General features: G+C 39.6%; 2 protein-coding genes across 10 annotated transcripts in view; one reads left to right on the top strand and one right to left on the bottom strand.

Moving 5' to 3' along the window:
• The window catches only part of LOC124720406 (eukaryotic translation initiation factor 4 gamma 1-like), a 662434-nt gene extending 643121 nt beyond the window's left edge, over positions 1-19313 (bottom strand). For all 8 annotated transcript variants that reach the window (XM_047245746.1, XM_047245748.1, XM_047245747.1 and 5 more), the window contains exons 1-2: positions 19168-19313; positions 18825-19037 (exon numbers count right to left, since the gene is read on the bottom strand). In XM_047245746.1, coding sequence (XP_047101702.1) covers positions 18825-18960 — 136 coding nt within the window. In that variant the 5' untranslated portion in view covers positions 18961-19037; positions 19168-19313. The remainder of the gene's footprint in view (positions 1-18824; positions 19038-19167) is intronic.
• A 613-nt stretch (positions 19314-19926) lies between these two features.
• Positions 19927-22477, top strand: part of LOC124720409 (protein LZIC-like) — a 73386-nt gene continuing 70835 nt past the window's right edge. Inside the window, exons 1-2 of one of the 2 annotated variants that reach the window (XM_047245759.1) lie at positions 19927-20105; positions 20197-20314. In XM_047245759.1, the coding sequence (XP_047101715.1) occupies positions 20214-20314 (101 nt within the window). In that variant the 5' untranslated portion in view covers positions 19927-20105; positions 20197-20213. Of the gene's footprint in view, positions 20315-22477 lie in introns of both variants that reach the window. The other variant, XM_047245758.1, reaches the window with a different exon arrangement.

The raw sequence follows: 22477 nt of genomic DNA, 5'->3' as shown, positions 1-22477 counted from the left end.
CAATTTTAAAATATATTAAAAACCTATCTAGTATTGCAATTGTACATACCACAACCAGGACGACATACACTAACAGTCCTGTACGGATATTCAATATATTTTACGTAAATAGACATGTGGTGTATACCATTTAAAAAATTTGAAATCTACCAGGTAACATCTTTTATGTCAGGACTAAGTGCAGTGTAATAAAAAAAAAAATTGCAGCTCGTGGTGGTTTTATGTGAAAATATCTTCTAAAAAAAGTGTGACTGGACTACCAGCCTGAGCGCAGGTAGAGATCGGCCCTTCTATCCACCGTGGCACTAGGAAGGGAAAGGATGGCAGGTCCCTTTGCCCCAGCCGTCTTTTACCTCAAGGAAAGAAGTCCGGCACTCAATTCGAGTGGACATGTGACTATCCTGGAGTGACTCGAACAAACAAAAATTGCTGCCCCACCCGTGACTTCCAAGGCAGAGTCCAGTGATTGGCCCAATAGACTATCACAACTACATAAAAAATACATAGTGCTGATATTAAATAGGAAACACTTTTCTAATTTGCAGAACATTAGGAAAGTGTTTCCTAGCTAACTCTGCTACAAAGCACTGTTGGAAAATTAACTTAGCATTAAAACACACACACACGCACGCACAAACACACACATACACACACACACAAACACACACACACACACACACACACACACCACTAAGCCTTTGGAACCTCACCATGTGAATGCAGATAAAAATCTCCTTTTGTAATTAGTTCACACAATGTAAGAAAATATATAAAGAGCTAACTTTAAAGTCAAAATTATGTCTAGCTGTCAAGTAATACTGAACACAGATAACAAATTTAAAGAGATGTGGAGAGTCTTCAACCAGTTGGTGAACAGTGCACCTAGTTTATACAGTGTTTGCAACAAATTAAATTTTTTTAGATTATAATATAATAGTTATGAGCTGGGATGCTGACAGGCAGAGAGTAAAGAATGACAAAATTGTGGGGTGCATACAAATTTGTTTGGAAACTATATAATAAAAGATGTCTCCTACAAAAGGTTAAATTATTACAGTATGTTATAAGCAGTTTAGAACCTGAAACTATGGTAGACATTGAGAGGTCTCAAATCGAAAACAATGGAAAACAACAAAGAAAAAGTTTGAGAAATTCCTAAGACCAACATACAAAACTAGGACCTGGACGAACAGCAAGTCAAAGGAAATCTAACATGGGGGGGGGGGGGGGTCGGGTCCTGGATGAACAATAAAACAAAGGAAATCAATGAAGTTACAGACACAAAACAATCATTACAACTGGTTGTAACTTATAACAAGTTCAAAAAGAAAATACTGCACTTAAATTGGTTAAAGAAGAAACGTAATAGGTGGACCAAGAGATATTGGGAGGATAAGCAGTGTTACATAAAATCAAACATAGTCCTCAGTTAGACATAACTGGTAGAAAAAAGAGCTTTATGTCTGATATAAAGCAAATGTGGGAAATCTTCAGTAGCTTCCTCATTCAGATTGTGCTGTAGCAGCTTCTCAGTTTTCAGATCTGCCATGCCTGTCTTCAGATTTGACTACTACACTAAGAACTAGTAAGTGTTAGATACTGTATCTCTGAAATTCCTAAATACATTGGGAAAAACCATAACCACATGTTTATTAGTGCACAACCTACTTACATGAGACACGCCATCAGACTTCCAGAAGAATATTGTCCACACAATCGTGAAGAATTGCAAGCACAAATAAACACGTGAAATTTGGCAAATAAACAAGTGAAATTTCACAGGCGGTGTAACAGCTCGTATGCCTCCGAGAATAATATACAGAAAATGAAAAAGAACAATGGGGATCTGTCAGATGATGCTCGGTTTGGCTTTAGGAAATGTACAGGAAACAGACAGTCCCGGTGTTGCACTCGAAAATGGAAGCAAGGCGTAAGAAAAATCAAGATGTGTTTTTAGGATTTAATGACCTACAAAAAGTGTTCAACAAGACAAAATGGCACAAGACGAACAAAATTCTCAGAAACACAGGTATAAGCAGTGGGAGAAACGGGTAATATACAACATGTATAACCCTTAACTACTATGGTCATTCACAGGAACACAATTACTATGGAGCGGTCTCACAGACCGCATTTTTCTATTTTATATATCAAACCAGAATTTTGCTGAATATATAATAGTTTCTTGACGTCCAGTATTCATTACACTTCTTAGAGGTGGCTTTTGTAGAAATTTGATTTTTTGTAAACACTGCAGTATTTTAAACACTTCGACAATTAAAACAAAGCGAAATCTGGAGTATATTTTTATTTTATGAGTTACGAAAATAACAGCAAATAGTTAGCTCTCTACTCACACGTAGATTTTCATCACAGGGATTATATTACAAATTGGCAATATAAGTAGGTGGAAAAATCTGACATGACTTACGATAAATTGTGTGCGAAGTCAGCTTTCAGTTTTCGACTCATTTTGCAATGTAGAGCGAATATTTCAGTCCATAAGTCTATGAATGGAGAAACTTTGCCACCATTTTACTTCTAAAATTACAAGTAAAAACTAAATACTTGCTCTCATGTGCCACTGAATCATACTTTAGTCAATTTCCACCTGCAAACACTTCACACAGACCTTCCTGGAACACTCCAAACAAATCGGAACACCACGCTGTTGACATGGATACCTAGTTTTCCTCTTCAGACGAGGAGGGCAAAAGGTGCACATTTTTCGAATTATTCTTTCGGTGTCTGAGGCTCATCTTGCAAGTGAAGACATCTGTCTCACACAACACACGTTGCATAGAAGGCCCAGCTTTCCCCACCATGGAGAAACAGTAGCATGCAATAAAAACGCGGCACGCAAACACTATGGTACTTCTGTGAGACCTCTCAAAGCTAATAATTACGAAACGAAGAGCAGCAACAATGCAAGAATGCTGGCACGTATGGCTTGACAGCCGATAGGAAGGTACATGGAAGAGTCCATTTGGCTTTGCAGGGGTGTGAGAATTATCTCGACACAAAAATTAGTAGCGGTCTGAGAGACGGTCGATAGTAGTTAAGGGATAAGAAACAATAAGAACGGAAGACCAAGAAGAGTTCAGATTAAAAAGGGTGCAAGCCAGGGATGCAGTCCGTTGCCTCTTGTGTTCAATCTGTATGTTGACAAAGCAGTGTCAGAAATAAAAAAAATGGCTTGGGAGTGGGATTAATATGCGAGGCAAAAGGATACTAGTGTGAAGGTTCATTTGTGACGCTGGTACCACTGGTGAACACAAAGAAGAATTACAAGAGCTGGCGAATGGAAGTAATAGTCCAAGGAGCACGTCATACAGACTGGGAGTGAACCAAAGGAAGACAAAATTAATGACAAGTAGCAGAAATGAAACTAGCAATAAACTTAACATCGAAACTGGGAACCACGCGCTGGACAAAGTACAGGAATTCTGTTAATTTGGGAGCAAAATAACGCGACAGGCAGAGCGAGGAGGATATAAGTGGCAGACTGGCACCAGCAAATAGAGCATTTCTGGTCAAAACAAGTCTACTATTATCAAAATTTGGTTTTAATTTGAGGAAGAAAGTTCTGAGGACAAACGTTTGGAGCACAACATTGTGTGGAAGCAAATTGTGGACTGTCTAAAAAACTGAAAAATGAGAGAATTGAAGCATTTCAGATGTGCCATTACAGAAGGATGTTGGAAATTATCAACTGATACAAACTGAGGAGGTAGTCCACACAACTGGGGACGAAAATGAAAACTCTGACAAGAGAAAGGGCAGGATGGTACAACACATGATAACCGTCCGGAATAACTTCCACCGTACTACGGGGAGCTGTAGATGGTAAAACTGTAGGGGCAGACAGAGTTTGGAATACAACCAAGAAATAATTGAGAATACTGGGTGCACGCACTGCTCCGAGATGAAGAGGTGGCACACGAGATCATGGTCATTGTGGGCCTTTTGTGGTTTCAGGACAATAGAAGCTACCACAGTACTGTTTGTACCACTCTGTCAGTCCACAACACGTGATGCCGCACTGTCTACGTAGACAGCTGCACACTGCAGGAGTGCTAGAGTACTGTGGATCAGACAGTGGTAACTCAGTGCCACAGTGATACACTGCAGTCACTCAGACACGCACCCACCGTGTACGACACTGTGCTGCCGACCATTTCGACACGCGGTACTGTCGTAGCGGCAGTTGAGATACTGTACGTCAAAACCGTTTCGCACACAAAAGTCATTACCCCCGTTCCAGCTCACTCGATATTGGTCTACTTCTACTGCTGCCGATTGCCAGCCTGAGCTTATCTCACTGCTGATGTCATCTGGAATGCTTCGCCTACTCCTATATACAATGCTAACTCCTAATTCCATCTTTATACCATTATTTACTTTCCTAGTTTTTTATTCAAGGCATCTTACATTCACACCTCGTACTTTCAAGCTTATTTTTAATTGAACCTTCCTAGCAGATAACAACTGTGTGCCAGACTGGGACTCAAAACCTGGGATCTTTTCCTTCTAAGGGCAGCCCTCTACCAACTGAACTACCTGTTGTCACAGGCATACTTCCTCCATCACCAGATCTCTTATCTTCAGCTGGAAAAGCACTTTCCCGTGAAAGGCAATGGTCCCAGTCTAGTAAACAGATTTAACCTGCCAGGAATTCCCATATCAGCACACACTCCACTGCAAAGCAAAAACTCATTCTGGTCATTTTAAATTGTCTTTACTATCAATATAATATCTTACAATATATATTATCTTGTAGCTGTGGTGTGATGTACCATTCGTCATGTAACATCACGGACTTCAACAAGTAGGCTACATGTCAAATCGTTTTTACGCTTTTAACTTTAATCTTACATAACATGTTACACCCTCTTACTACAGATAAGAGAGCATGTTTATTTTTTACATGTATTAATTTTAATAACTATGTTCAAATACAGTATGGAGAAAAATTGTGTCACGAAATTTTAACCCCGGATAGCTGATGATGCAGGTAGGAACCGAAATTACTAATGTTGTGTAGGTTGACAACGCACCATTTTTAAACCACAGAAACTCAGTGCCACGTTCTCCGATCGGCTGTGGGGTTGTCCCGTTGCTGTTTGTCAGTTGACGGGCAGTGCTACAGCTGTCGGTTCCAATCGGAGCGCATGACATCACGTTTCCGTAGTTTAAAAATTGTGCATTGTCGATCTAATGGTAATTTTTCTTCCTACTGGCATCAGCTATCCAGGGTTACAATTTTGTGAGAAAATTTTTCTCCATCCTATATACACATTTCAGCTCATTTTAGAAAATATGACACGTATTCCTCCTCTAAATTTCTAATATATGCTATAAATATTTTATTTTATATGTTATACACGTATCCTGTAACTTGTCTGTACCTGGTATTTTACTAGCTCAAATAATTGTAACCTTTAAATAAATCATATAAAATATGCTTCACACTCTTGCTGTTTTATTTACTATGTACTCATGTGTTGCTGCAGTAAATTTTATGTAATGTGTTAATATTATTCACCACACACAGATGTAAGCAGACATGGGGCTGCCCTCAAAAGTCAGTATCAGTAGTATTGCACAGCATCAGCAGCACCTAATGACAGCATCAGGACCACATCTACAGTGGCTGCCAAGAAGAGCCACAATGGACAGTCTACAGCTGATTGAAGTTATCATTCACTGGAGTTGGAACCAAGCCAGAGTTAAACACAAATCAGTGCAAGTGAACACTGGACTGTTACACCCCAGACTGAACAGAGTCTGCAATTAAATTTTTGAATTTGATCGGCAAACTCAGAGACAAGGAGGTGTATCGATCAGTATGTCAGCACAGTGTGCCACCAATGTAGCAGAAGGCGAGGCACTAGTCAAGTGTTGCCTTACAACCTCTGAATCAGGGAAGCAAAAGAGCAAATATCACAGTACATCTGGGACAGTATGAAATAATGGACCGTAGCTTCCGAGCACCGGAGCCTTCCCGCAACAGTCCGACGTAGCAGGCAGACCCGAGCTCGACGATCGAGAATTAAGGAAAGGGGCACGGAAGAGCTCAATAAAGCAGGGCAAATTCGCTTGTACCCCTAGAGTTAGGGAGCCTGACCTTTTTAAGCTTGAGATCTACTACGTGCAATTTAGCCCATTTAGAGATCTACTGATATAAAAATTCACAAAGGTTTCAACACAAAACAACACTGTAGCCAAAATTAACCATTCTAATTACATAAAATACATAAAAGGTAATTTTCTCTGCACCAAAAGTTGTAGCCCTAAGACTAAATTTTCATGATATTGTAATTGTGAAAAAAATTGAAAGTTTATTACAATCTGGTGAATAGTTTGTCAGAACCAACCTCACATAGTCTGAAAGATGAGGCGGCTATTTGACACGGCAATACAAACGGCAACCTCGATTTCGATAACACAAAGTATTTAAGTGATAAATTACCACCGTCGAGCACATAGCCGTTTCTCGGAAACTCAAAAACGCAGGTTCTTGTTGCCTACCGGAGGCGCAGCTCGTTCTCTCAAGAACCGCACATCGTCCTGCAGAAAATATTAAGTGTTCTCCCCTGTCACCGCTACGTACCACGTTACACCTCGCAAGTAGTACCCTCACTGTGTAGGAGGAAAGACTGTCGCTTAGTGCGAGCATTAAAGGCGGTGAAATCGAGATAGAAACGAAGGAAGCAGAGACACTGCTGTCAGATTTACAACGAACAAATACCGTGCAAAACACTCATTGTCAACAAACTGGTATTTTGCAAAACACACCTCATTTAAACATATTTTGGATAAGGTACCAAAAGATCGAATCGTAAAGCCGTGGCGATCGACCGGTCGAACATCCCTGTCCTACAGCCGCCACGTCACGGGGAACGAGCTCAGCCACTTAAATAACCGACTTTTCAGTGCTCACAGTCACACTCAGTTATGCCGCCATTCGGTCTGTGTCACCGACATCATCGAAAAGTACGATTTACAGAGTTTCAGTGAAACCGTGACGAACTGATCGACGGCGGTCTACCCACTTCCCGAGTTCAGTGTCGAGACGCGCGGCAATTACGATGCGAGCCACAGCCGTGATCTGCCACTGCAACCTACTCGGAGGTCACAGATGGGGAGGAGACTGGTGTGGTGTCAGCTCTCCACCTACCTAGTGTCGTCTGCAGACGATCTGCAAGCTGTCACCCCCACAACCTGTAGGCACGGTGCATTCCATCAGCTGTCCCGTGAGCACCTGCTGCAATCTCGGTCACCCCCTGATGGGAGAGCAGGACTTGCCCTTCACAACCACCACTGTCCCAGACTGCACGGTCGGCTACGTTCACTTGAGCAGACGAAAGGCAATCCACGAGGTATAGAGCCACCCTCTGCTGTAGAACGTCCAGTAATGGAGAATACCCCCACGGCATCCCACGTGCCATCGTGCCGGCTGTCATTCAATGACCTGCAGTATCAGCATCACGACTAATCGATGAGACGCTTTAACAGTTCTTCCTGGCACTCTCTGGATGCCTGCGCCCAGTATGACACTAGGCAGCAGCTACTTTCCGTATTCATCCTGACAGTAAAATATCACTCCTTATATCACCAAGTGTAGCACTCGACTTCTCCCACACCACAGCTTGTGTCTCTGACCCGTAGTGACCTCGAGCGACCCGGTCACTACAGAACTAAAGTCGCATACTAACCTCGTGCTAAATTTGAGTAACACTATGTTTATAGTAATAAAATGTTGCTAACCTGTTTTTCAAAAATTTTTGTTGTAGCTGTTGCCAAATCCTATACGGCACTGTGGTGAGACTGTATAGTCACTTCGTGCGAGTGAGCCACTTCGCTGACAGTAACCGCTTTTGATGGTAAGAGGGTTCTCTTCCAGCCATCTATTTATTTTTGAGCACATTTGGTGAATACAACACTAAGTGCCCCTTTCCAGGCTTTAGAATGAACTTTTGTACTCTGGTACAAAACGCTATTACGGTTTCTCAGTAGACACCAGGCAGGAAATTGAAAATACCCAGATATTACGAAACAAACTAAGAGGATATTGACAATTTCTTTCTGCAAGGTAGGTGAATATTTGGACTCAGTGATGTCAATCCCACTTAACTTACAATGTGTGTATTAAACAGGCTCAACTTTTCCAGTATACAGACATCTAATAGTGATATCCGAAAACAGCACAGCAGCGTAGTGCTTAATATGATACAGTATCTAAAAACAGAACATAATCTGTGAATGAGTGTACATAAATGTTCTAATGGTCCAACTATATTTGCTGTACATGCGCTTTTTTATTACTTGGCAAAGTGTTAGCATAAGATGTGGTATTGAAATGATACACTGAATACGTTTGCTGACTGATGGAAAAAGTGCTGCAAGTGGGATAAAATCCTACCGTTAATTGTTCTCGAAACTCTGTTGCACGGGAATTTATGAACGACCTTGCATTATTACAACCTCACTGGACAGAGTACTCGGACAGAGGACGCATGAGCGATGGTGGCAAGGTAAGGAATGGGGCAGACAGCGTGGAGTCTACAGGTACCAATGCTGAGCTAAAAGAGTAGTTGCAAACACCGGCCACTGTATTGCATTCTTTCCTGACTGGTAACACTGTTACTTGCACAAGGCCACACTAAAGGATAATATTTTAAGTTAACAATGGTGCTGAATAACTTCTCACTCTGAGAATGACTGGACAATACGCAGCCGAAATATCAGTGGAGAAAATTTTATTTGCACAGCTGCATGCCCGAAATTTAATGGACTATTCATTATGCCGCGAGAAGTTGACAATACACATAGTTGTACTCATAATATTAAGGGATATTAGAGCTCAGGGCTTTGGAGGCTGGAATTCTATCAGTACAACACAATCTTACAGCTTAAATATGAGACATACCACAGTGTTCTGAGGATCATGTGAACCACATCTACTTTGTTTTGGTTGGGAGAAAGGAAATTATTACTGTAAAGCTCTGAAAAAACAAGAAGCATTTACAATTCTATATCCCTGCAGCTGAATAGACATTTAAAACCTGCTTCCCCTAAGTAACCTTGCACAGCAAATAGTACTGTGTAACTGCAGAAAGCACCAGTCATTCCCATTTACAAAAAGGATAAAAGAAAGGCTGTACAGAATTACAGGCCAGTATCATTAACATCTGTATGTTGGAGAATGCTAGGGCGTATTGTCAGTTTACCCCTTTAGCTGCTACAGATGTCCTTGCTGCATTCTGTGCTAAGATCGGCTTAGTCATTGCTGTACTGCTCGCCTAATACTGCCACCTGCACTGGCAGATACCATTCTGGGCACTATGGTATGCTTCATCAAATTTTAAGGAAACTGCTCAATAGGAGACTGAATTTCTTTTCCTTATTCATCATAGTTACTGCGCAGCATCAAATCAAATAAAGCACAGCACAAAATTTTAAGGCGTCCGTGGAGGTAAATAGTGCACTGTGTGAACTGCGTATGGTTGATTTTAGCTCACACACATTGTTGAATATGAAGTGTAGATTACATATCGAAATTTTCTTTAAAATTGAGAAGAGAGTGATATCTCATTTTGCTCTCAAGTTATTTGTTTTTATATCTGGCGGACAATTGCACACTATGTGCTCACTGTCGTTCCTATGCATCGGGAACTGAGATCATAACAATTACCATACTAAAACAATGGAAAATCCAGCATGGAAGAACGACAATATTATGAGACGGACAGTTGTTACTCACCATATAGCAGAGATGCCGAGTTGCAGATGGGCACAACAGAAAGACTTGGGGAAATAAGCTTTTGGCATAGTTCAAGATAAGGAAACGTGTTTTTTCCCCAAATGATAGTACATGAACAAGGAGGTATGTTGTATGATAAATACTCATAACGTTTTTATTCATCGAGATACGGAAATAACTTGTCCGCAGCAATTACAAGGTCAGCAGAACGGTATGCGCTTTAAAAGGTAAACCCAGGGGCCACGTTTAAACACGTCCTCAGCACGTGGAGTTACTCGTCCAGAGCAATAAAAGAGTTAAACATAGTGGCATGCCTGGGGGAACACAAGCTTCACTCAAAGAATGACCACAGATTCAGAAACACAACTCATTTTATCCATACACAATGCCTTGGAAACAACATAGTTCAACATCATTTGCTAAAGTAATAACTAACAGAACCCACTACATTATTCTAGACGAACGTAACTAAAATAAGATGTTGCTGAGGGAAGTGTTATATTATATCCAAAGCATTCAAAATACATAAATCATTTAGCAGTGAGCATCAGCAGCACTGTAAAAGTTTTTGCTGCTAATAGTGTTGTCTACAGGAAAGTGTCATAGATGGCTGATCTTAAGAAATTGTGGACAGGCTCAGCGAAAATTTCCACTCACGAGTGGATACTCAATCTTCGGGGTCAAAGAGACAGACAGAGAGAGAGAGAGAGAGAGAGAGAGAGAGAGAGAGAGACAGAGAGAGAGAGAGAAAATCAAATTCCAGGTTGATCATGTCATAAAGCTCCTGAACGTGTAGAGACTAGGGTGAAGGATCTCACATTACATGAAAGACTACTCTTTCCTCAAAGCTGAAACATAGTAGCCAATAGACAGTATTGTAACCAGAGTTTTTAAACATCAATAACTTATACGGAATAGTACTCATATAATCAACACACTTTGAAATATTAAATATTTTAAAATTTTTGATGTACAAAGTTCAGTAAAATTAAATTACAATGCTAGGTTGAAACCACAGAATTCCCTGAGTTTTTGTTAAATTTTCTGAAAATTCTAAGTTTTCTAAAAAATATTTGCCACCCAGACTCAGTGTGATGAATAGCAGCACTGTTGAAATGGGAATAAATGTAATGCATACCTAAAACAAAGAGATAGAACCCAACATAATGCAATGACGACATTAATAGTGAACAGCCTTAGCATGTCACGTATAGTAATTAGTAGTAATATTAAGAAGCAGTACCGAGAGGACTGTTACCAATAAGGATGCCGCTTCCAGGGTTCAGGAAGGCCCCAGCTCAAATCCTCCGGCAGATTAACGACGAGGGCCGATGTGTCGGCGAGTCAGAATGTGGCTTTGAGGCAGTTTCCCCACATCCAACTAGTGAGTACCAGGCTGGTACCTACGGCCCATCTCAGTTACACAATTTGCAAAAATTTCAAAAACGTTTTCACACTTTTCCATGGTGTGCACAAATTCCATCCCGGGTGGGGGTGCGGGTCATAAGGGGGAAGGGTGCGGGGACAGGATGGACAAGTGGAAACGTTCCACCACTGACGAAGCTAAGTCCAGAATAACATTCCAACACCACAATAACATGGGTTAAGGCTAGAAAAAAGAAGAAAGAAGGATAAAATTTTACTTACGGCAGTGGAGGTGTAGTGTGCTGATGTTGGCAATGGTCTTTTGTGTTGATCACGAAGTAAATAATTAATGCTATTCCTGCTTTATAGCTGACAGGTTCTTGTATGTACCCTCATCCACTCAGTAAATTAATTATCTTTGTGAAGTGAACATTTCACAAAGGAACGTTTGCAATAATATGAAGAGATTAACACCGTCACATAGTGCCCAGCATTCAATGGTTGTTGTAAACATCAGCACACTATGCTGCTGCTGCTGCAAGCAAAACTTAACTGAAAGAAGACTAAGAAGCAACACAGAATGAAACCATCACATAAAATTGGTATTAGGGAAGGCAAATGGAAGACTCATTGTGTTTTAGGAAAATGTCATGCAACCACTACAGAAACCACATACAATACACTAGTGTGACCAATTTTAGACTACTATTGCAGTGTTTCGAGGCCGTATCAAATATGCAAGACAGCGGAGACAGAATATTCAGAGATGTGCTGCTGGGATTGTAACACGTCTGTATAGCCCCTATGAAACTGTAACAGAAATTCTTGGAAGAAAGAAGGCATTATTCTTGCGAAACTCTGTTGTACGAATTTAGAGAAGCTGTACATGAAGAAGACTGTTTAACTATTATGCTACACCGAGATATGCCTTGCCTACCGATCATGAGAATAAGAGATTATGGTATATATATAAAAACAAAGATGATGTGACTTACCAAATGAAAGTGCTGGCAGGTCGACAGACACACAAACAAACACAAACATACACACAAAATTCAAGCTTTCGCAACAAACTGTTGCCTCATCAGGAAAGAAGGAAGGAGAGGGAAAGACGAAAGGATGTGGGTTTTAAGCGAGAGGGTAAGGAGTCATTCCAATCCCGGGAGCGGAAAGACTTACCTTAGGGGGAAAAAAGGACGGGTATACACTCGCACACACACACATATCCATCCACACATATACAGACACAAGCAGACATTTCCCCCTAAGGTAAGTCTTTCCGCTCCCGGGATTGGAATGACTCCTTACCCTCTCCCTTAAAACCCACATCCTTTCGTCTTTCCCTCTCCTTCCTTCTTTCCTGATGAGGCAACAGTTTGTTGCGAAAGCTTGAATTTTGTGGGTATGTTTGTGTGTCTGTCGACCTGCCAGCACTTTCGTTCGGTAAGTCACATCATCTTTGTTTTTAGATAACAGGTATTCACTGAACAAATATATTATGCCACAACTGACATGTGATTACATTTACACACAATTTGGTGCATAGATCCTGAGAAATCAGTACCCAGAACAATCACCTCTGGCCGTAATAACAGCCTTGATACACCTGGGCATTGAGTCAAACAGAGCTCGGATGGCGTGTGTAGGTACAGCTGCCCATGCAGCTTCAACACGATACCACAGTTCATCCAGAGTACAGACTCGCGTATTGTGACGAGCCAGTTGCTCGGCCACCAGACGTTTTCAATTGGTGAGAGATCTGCGAAATGTGCTGATCAGGGCAGCTTTCGAACGTTTTCTGTAACCAGAAAGGCCCGTACAGGACCTGCAACATGCGGTCGTGCATTATCCTGCTGAAATGTAGGGTTTCGCAATGATCGAATGAAGGGTAGAGTCACGGGTCGTAACACATACGAAATGTAACGTCCACAGCTTAAAGTGCCGTCAATGCGAAAGAGATGACCGAGCATGTGTAACCAATGGCACCCCATACCATCACGCCTGGTGATACGCCAGTATGGCAATGATAAATACACGCTTCCAATGAGCGTTCACCGCGATGTCGCCAAACATTGATGCGACCATCATCATGCTGTAAACAGAACCAGGACTCATCTGAAAACAAAAAACAACGTTTTGCCATTCGTGCACCCAGGCTTGTCGTCGAGTACACCATTGCAGCTGCTCCTGTCTGTGATGCAGCGTCAAGGAACCGCAGTCACAGTCTCTGAGCTGATAGTCCATGCTGCTGCAAACTTCGGCAAACTATTCGGGCAGATTGTTGTTGTCTTGCAAACACCCCCATCTGTTGACTTGGGGATCGAGACGTGGCTGTACGATCTGTTGCAGCCATGCGGATAAGATGCCTGTCATCTCGACTGCTAGTGATACGAGGCCATTGGGATCCAGCACGGATTGCTGTATTACCCTCCTGAACCCACCGATTCCATATTCTGCTAACAGTCATTGGATCTCGACCAATGCGAGCAGCAATGTCGCGATACGATAAACCGCAATCGCGATAGGCTACAGTCCGACCTTTATCAAAGTGCGAAACGTGATGGCACGCATTTCTCCTCCTTACACGAGGCATCACAACAACGTTTCACCAGGCAACGCTGGTCAACTGCTGATTGTGTATGAGAAATCGGTTGGAAACTTTCCTCATGTCAGCATGTTGTAGGTGTCGCCACCAGTGCCAACCTTGTGTGAATGCTCTGAAAAGCTAACCATTTGCATATCACAGCATCTTCTACCTGTCGGTTAAATTTCGTGTCTGTAGCCCGTCATCTTTGTGGTGTAGCAACTTTAATGGCCAGAAGTGTATGTAAGTGTAAATACAAGTCTGGTGTTAAGAATACTGCATCACCTGTTTTTTGTTGCCTAAAACAACAAGGGTACAACTACAATGCTATTGGTTACATAGAGGGATTCACAGCAGACCTTCAACATAAAATTAAATATAACATATTTCATAAAAAGGTGTAAAGATTTGCTATTGTTCAATTACACAGCTATAAACCAATTAGCCTAATGGAAAGATTAACACATGCAAATATCAGGAGGAAGTATACAGAGAAATTAAACATGCAACGGCCACATGAAACCAATCGAAGCCACAGCAGATGCAAGACTGCGTTTCAGTTAAAGAATCCTCAGAAAGTGTAGTGCACCCAAGAAAGAGGCAGTATACAAAATACTCATTCCAATCAATACCCGGACATTCCTTGTCAGCCGAAGACTCTCACAACTTACGCTTGATATACAAATTAGAACTATGCAAAGCTGTTCAGTTTGGGTTCCAGAGAAATGTACAAATGTAAGAAGTAATACAAAGAAACCCAGTTTATAGCATTTGTAGATTTGGAGAAAGCATATGACAACACGGACTGGAATACGCTATGTAAAATTGTGAAGGTAGCAGCAATCAAATATAGGGTGCAAGAAATTATCTACAATTTGTAAAAAGGGTACAATGAAGTTATAGCAGTCGCACAATAAACAATGGAGGTGGGAGTTGGGAATGGAGTGAGACAGGTTTGTAGCCTATCCTCAATGTTATTCTACCTGTACACTGAGCAGTAAAAATAGAATTTTGAAAGGAAATTAACAGTTCAGGTCAACATACAAAAATTTTGAGAATTACTGGTGACATTGTAATTCTGCCAGAGATCACAAAGGGCTTTGAAGAGCAGTGTAAAACAGAATGAATGGATATCATAAAATGGGGTTATAAGACGACCATCAACAAAAGTAAAATAAGGGAAATGGAATGTATCCTAATTAAACCAGATGATGCTCAGGCTATTAGTCTATGGAATGAGACATTAAAAATGAGATTTGCCATACGGGTAACAAAATAACTGATGACGAGCAAAGTGGAGGGAATGTAAAATGCAGACTGGCAACAGCAGAATATCATTTCTGGAAAGGAGGAATTTGTTAACATTAAATATAAGCCTAAGTGCATGAAACTCTTTTCTGACAATATTTGTCCGATATGTAGCCTTGTATAGAAGGTAAATGTGGACAATAAGCAGTGAGGGCAAAAAGGGAACAGAAGCTTTCGTAATGTGGAGCTACAGAAGAATGGAGAAGATTAGATGGGTAGATCAGATAACAAACTGATTAGAATTGGGAAGAAACAAAATTTGTGGCACAACTTGACTTTTGGTAATGGAGAGGGAATTGTGAGGGTGAAGGAGAGGGAGAGGGGGGCGGCTTGAATCAAAAGCAACACAATTTATCGTTATTCCTATATGCCTAACCACAGCTCAGCTCAACATTTCTGATATTTGACGAGCAGTGGTCTATCCTTATATAATGTATATTCCTTGCTGGATTTACTATCAATATATTTAGAAACACGTAACTGTTATATAAATAACTATGCAGATTTCATATACTGCTTGCACACGATCTCTGTAGACTACTGAATCTACACAGTATTTGTTAACAATACATGTCCTGGTTTGTACCGAGTGTGGCTTTTTTTGCCAACAGTACCATTTGGTTAAAAAGTCTTGGTTCCACAAAGGCATTATTTTATATCGATAGCATGTTTTATTCACCACTACTGGCTAATTCCAAATTTTCAAATGTACCTGGTAATATGATGGCATACATATGAGAATTAAAAACTAATAAAAGCACATTGCACACGCGAGTACACGTACACACACACACACACACACACAGCATGATATTCTTCTTGTTGATATATATTAACAGGGACATTTAAACATGAAGAATAAACACCAATCCAGCAGACACTCAATAGCGCTGCCTGCTTGAAGGTAGCAATCACTGGGGACAAGGCAGTAGAGTCGCTGCTGGAGTACTGGTTATTCTTCGAGTCATAGTGTCCCTTTTAATAAATACTGATAATACAAATATTGTATAACACGGGACCACTCTAACGAATGGGCACATAAAATACTGTTTTAAAAATCATTTTGGTTTTAATGGGGAAAAAAATCAAATGTTTTCCGTTGACAATGGGCATCATATGAAAGATGCGATGAGCACTATTTATTTGTTATACCTGAGGAAATGCATCTCATGACTCTTAGGACATGACATCGTGTGTGTGTGTGTGTGTGTGTGTGTGATCTCATGTACATTAAGTATTATGTTTTTCTTGTTTTGGCATTTTATTTATCTTTTAGTATACTCATGACTGCACCATCATGCTGGTTGTCTCTGTGTACATATTCCCCCTTGTTCACATCCTCACATACATCAACTGTTGTGTTGATTATGTATATCTGAAAATGGCCATTAAGCTGAAATTGGTCAACAGAGGTGTGTAAAGCATTTTACTGAAATATACAGCCTGAGTGGAACTGTCGCTCTCTCTCTCTCTCTTTTCTTCTTCCTCTTCTTTTTACTTTTTTGGTGACGCTGAACTCCAGCAAAAGGAATGTCACTCAGTGCCCCCTTGGGTAACAGCATGTGACAGCACAAGCATACATTACTTGCCCAATGATGTATAATACTTGTGAAGACCTGATCTCCCTTCATGTATTGTCCCATATGCCAAATGCTGTCTGTAATGCCAGTATTTAGCATGCACACAAAAGGGGATGGATGGAAAAGAATGACACAGTCAATGAGTCAGACAGCCTACCACACAAAATTTCACTGACAATGTGCTTGTGTGTAGAAAGTGAGAAACCATTACCAACTTTGCAGATTTAAATAATAAATTAAAGTTCTACGTTTTTCTTCAAATTTGCAACATTTTGTAACTGCCTTGGCAACAGAGGACACACGCAATACAATTTATCGCAACAGAAGGTTGTGCTAAAAGTAATGAAACATGCAATCCAAATTATCCACACTGGCATTCATCAGCCGATGAGAACACAAAAAACTCAAACACACTCATTTAGTTCCAATCACCATAATAATATTCTAGGTTCACACATGCTGATGTTGTTCTGGGAACAACAATATAAATATCTGATGATACAAAATTAATATAACTTCCTTTTGTCTGTACCAAAGCTGCAGATAAAATATAAAGTCCATTTAATATCGGAATTATACATTTAGTTTCATATGGGGAAGAGAAACAACTGTCAAGCACAGCTAAATTGGTAGCATATGGATGTGAAAGTTCTAATGAGACAACCATGAAATTAATCCAGTGCTTCTGGGACAAATGAACTATATTAACTCCACCAAGTGTATTTTATTGTGGCGCAAAATAAATTCAAGCAAAAAAATTCTGGCTACCGTATACAAAACAGTTTATTCTGCCTTAATTGAAATGTTTGGCTTCCGATTCTGTCAGTTACCGAAAATGAAACAATCACAATTGAAAAACGGCAGAATTGGGGGAAAAAAAAGACTTGCCATCGCAATCAAATGCCAACAAACCTCTGCGATCGACATATTGGTCTGTGTTCATTGGAGAAATGAACAATTTTCTGTTTCACAAACTGACAATTCAACAAAAGTACAAACAAATTATTAAAATGTAGGTCCAACTTCTTTAAATTAAAAAACATACACTGAAAGTATTTAAAAACTCTCAACGGGCGGATTTAACCAAATACCTATACTGCGGGCAGTTCCATAACAGCTAACTGTGATATTTACTGTGATTAATGACTTAACAATACATTGCGAATCATCAGCCATCATAAACATTTACAGAACTGACTGTCATCTTGAATTGTGGAAAGCGAATGTGGCATAACGAAAAGAATTTTTCAGGCGTTTTCAATAAAGAAAAACACCGATTTATTTTTTACATTATAAATAATAGCCACCTTTAGATGTAACTTTGATTCCACGCAGATTATTGGGGGATTCCTTTACGAATGAGTAATTGCTGCATTATTATTTCGAAATATGTAACATCTTGCCGAAAATATATAAAACGAGTCGAGAAGCACGAATAAACCCCAATTCCATTAACTGTCTACGTATCACAAGAAAGGCATATAATTTTACAATTTATGAACACCTCATAAACAACAATCTTCTAGCGCTGTTCATTGTCGAGAACAATGTTTTTCCACATCTAGTTTCAAAAATACAGAATTTAGATAACTTTAAGACGAACACTGTAAATCTCTTCAGCAGACAATTTCAAAATCACAAGCAAAATGCACAATATTAAAACTGTAATGGGTATATACTGTAGCCTACTGTTTTGCGTTTAACCAGCCAATTGGTATTTTAATCAACTACGCAATATTTAACATTACATGCAGATCAATTGCCTGTCATGACAACATCTACTGTTGTGCACTGATATAATCACATTGCCGGCAGAAAATCTGTTGGGAAATTCTACTTCACGAATTACAAGGGCACACCCACTTTTCCATTTGTCGCCGAATACGACACATAAAACCAACACCAATTACATAATTTCACGTGGGTGAGAAGCGTTGATTCCTTGCTCTATTTCAATGTATCATTGTTTTTCCAATTAAAAACAAGGTATTTCATTAGGTGTGAGGTGTTAACCTCAAATCTTAACAGTGCTCTGAAGTAATGCGGATTGCAAACAAATGAAGCGAAGATTTCGTCACAGCAATGGAGTGATGTGCTCGTTTCCCTTCACCCGAATGAATAATCAACGCAAAACAGCAAGTACTTTGCATCTTACCGAGTGTGAAAGTTGAATTCGCTGGCTGCGGATTGTAAAGCCACATCACTCAAACTTGGCACTTACCGTTCAGGCGACAATCGACTATTTTTGAGGCGGCGCTGGCCTGCTGGAATGGAAACGTCGGGTGAGCGAAGCGTTGCTGGCTAAATCCTTGATGATTCGGTATCCCTTGGTGATTTTTGCCTTTAGGAATGCTCATGGCAGCATATATTGTCGTACGTTTGAAGTCCTCATACAAGGACCTTTCGTTTCGCAAGTGATATTTCGAATTAACTCCTGGAAAATTGAGCAATGTATCGAAGTGACACTGGTGTTCCGAGCGAATAAAATCATTTAATTACAATGACGAGGCACTATAAACACAAACAATTGCTTATTTATTTAATTTTTAACGAATCCTTGGTACCTTAACACGATCTTGTTGGAGATCTCTTCGTGAGTTTCCGTGAGTCATTCGTGAACCCTCGCTCGTAGATGCAAGGGGTGAGAGGATTCGCACCTGTGAAGCGGTATGGAAATATCCTTGATTTTCAACTTTTTTGACTTTTATCAGAAGTGAGACGATAATACGGGATCTTTGTAATGGTACAGCACAGTGGTTTGCCTCCCACGGCACTATTTACTAGCGGAAGAGAAACACGCGGTATACCGCGTGGAAAAAATACAAGCGTAAACACATGTTGTCAAACACATGTGGATGCCATCTACCGGTTGCAGCGTGAAGGTATCGCGCAGAGCGAAAACCGAATTTCTGAAGTTAATGTAGAACAAGGATTGGTCAGATTTGCAGGTCTTTTCTCCAGTTGAAAGACTGAAGATGTATGGTAAATTTTTACAAATTCTTTTCTCTGATGGCTTTTTTCTCTTATTTCAAATAAGCTGACAACGGCGCTACCTGTTGGTTTCGCACAAAGATATCCAAAGATGTATTCTGTTTGCAAACATTGTCTGTTATTTGTCCAACTGAAGGAAACAGCGGAGATAAAATTAAAAAATAAAAACAAAACAAAATATCCATTGAGACTTTCGCAGAAGGTAATTATGTAAAGTACGCTACTGCATATATATCATATAGCTTGTTTGTAATTTGACGTAATGATACTAAAAACACTCCAGTTTTAGTTAATTGCACTCATTGTTTTGTGTTTCATTTTTTCTCGTCAGCAACTGGATGCACTTCAATTTAAGCAAGTATGTAAGAGTACGAAGGTCTTTGGTCTGAGAAGTAAACAAAGTAATAGATGATATTGCTAAGAACTGGAGATTAAAGTGAGATGTAGAGCAGAAAAATCTGACGTTAGGCGTAGGAACCGTCAAAGCAGTCACTGAAAGACATTAAGTTTGGTAAAGTGATTTGCAAAATAATTGTGGTGTACTACACACGGTTGTTGTTCCGCATATGCAATCGATTTGACCGTAATCGGATTTGTTGCAGAACTAGACAGTTATAAAATGACTTCCAGAGGGCAGGTGGAAACTGAGAAGTTGAAACAAAACTTGGAAGCACAGTTAGAAAGACTGGTGCAGCAGCTTGCTGATCTAGAGGAATGCAGGTAGGCATGTCCCAAAATATAGTTAACTGCCAATTGGGACTCATATATTAAATTAATTTTACTAATATCTACTGTAAATATCGTACCTGGTTAAGACCACACAGTTGTCAAGTTTACCTTTGGGATTTCGCAGCCATTAGCATAATTGCGTATAATTAACAATCATAATATTTGTTTTTGGAAGGAAAATTTGCTCTTTTTTCCTGTTGTTTAATGGAAAAACCATGAAAGCGCGCCGATGACAGAAACGTCAGGATACATATTTATTTATTTTAGAGTTCCGTGGATCCTTGAGGCGAATGTATCGCTAGGATGTAGAGCGTGTCAGGTTGTTACAGTAACAGCCACATGTAGATGATCATGAGGCAACTAATTTAACATATGTAAGTAGATATATGAAAAAGGAATCCACATGTCAAATAATTACACACAAAAATTCAGATAACAACACAGAAAATTAGACAGTAATGACATAGATGATTGCATAGATAATAGTGCGGTAATGACATAGATCATTACATAAACAAATTTAAAGTAATTCATCTAAAAAATGTTCCACCAACAAGTGGTATGCTGATCTACATAATCAGTTCTATTAGAAATGCATGAAATTAAACACTAATTTGAGAAGTATTACACATTATCAAAGAATTCCTCTAAAGAATAGAAAGAATTATCGAAAAGATAAAGTTTTAGCTTTGTTTGGAATTTAGTAAGGTCCCCAATGACTGATTTGATATGGACAGGAAGTTTATTGAACACTTTTCTATTTGGATAATGAACTCCTTTCTGTACCATGCTGAGATTTTTAAATCATTGTGAAGATCGTGTTTTCTTCTTGTATTGTGATCATGGTACGCACTATTCATTTTGTAAATTGCATAAGTTTTGTTCACGAAGCACATTAGTGACAAGATGTGTTGACGAGGCATGGTGAGGATCCCCAGCTGTTTGAATAAATTTCTGCAAGAAGAACTAGGATGCACTCTACTCATAATCCTGATAACCCTCTTCTGTACAACAAAGACTGTACTTGCTTGTGGTTGATTTCCCCAGAATATGATGCCATATGTTATAAGTGAATGGAAATAACCAACATATGTAGTTTTGATTGTTTCCATGTCACAAACAGATGAAATTGAACGAATGGCAAATGATGCTGAATTGTCTTTTACATAGGTCAGTCATGTGGACAGACCAGTTTAGTTTGTTATCAATTTGTATACCCAGAAATTTGGAAGATACAACTTTCACTATTTCTTTGTCTCCACATTTTATTTCAACATTTTCCAATTTTTTGTTTACTGTTTGAAACTGAATGAAATGAGTCTTATTAACATTGAGGGACAGACCATTTGCAGTGAACCAATCTAGAACTTCTTGGAATATAATGATCACAGTGTTCCCTAGACTGCATTTGCGTACCTTTTTAAACATAATGGTTGTGTCATCTGCAAATAGGGTGAAGTGTGCTTCTTGGGTCACACACCATGGGAGGCCATTTACAAAGATGAAGAAAAGTAAGGGACCAAGCCCTGTGGCACTCCACAGTTAAATGTACCCCAATGAGAGCTGGCAAGCGCCTTTGCACAATTGTTTAATACTACCTTCTGATTTCTGTCATCTACATACGACTCAAGCCACTTCCCTACTTTATCTTTTAATTCGTAATGCTCCGCCCATCTTAGTAGAATCTTTTGATCTACACAGTCAAATGCTTTTGACAAATCACAAAAGATTCCAATTTGTGACATTTTCTTGTTTATTGATTCAAGGAGTTTGTTGACAAATGCGAATATGGCTTGTTCAGTTGAAACACCCTTTTGAAATCCAAACTGATTTTTATTAGGGATGTTATATTTATTAAGGTGAGCCATGATTCTATTGTACACGAGCTTCTCAAGGATTTTTGAAAGACTTGTTAACAATGAAATTGGGCGGTAGTTAGAAACCTCTGGTTTATCACCCTTTTTGAAGAGTGGTTTAACAACTGCAAATTTTAGTCTATTAGGGACAGTACTGTGATTTAGAGATTCATTAAATATGTGACACAGAACTTTAAGAATATATTTGTGGCAATGTTTCAGTATTTTGATAAATATATTGTCCACACCAGTGGAATTTTTGTTTTTTATTTGGCATATCAGCTTCTCAATCTCATCT

Source organism: Schistocerca piceifrons, chromosome 11 (genome assembly GCF_021461385.2).
Source record: "Schistocerca piceifrons isolate TAMUIC-IGC-003096 chromosome 11, iqSchPice1.1, whole genome shotgun sequence".
Classification (NCBI taxonomy): Eukaryota; Metazoa; Arthropoda; class Insecta; order Orthoptera; family Acrididae; genus Schistocerca; species Schistocerca piceifrons.
Note: the sequence above shows the minus strand (reverse complement) of the source record. Positions and strands in the feature narration are given on the sequence as shown.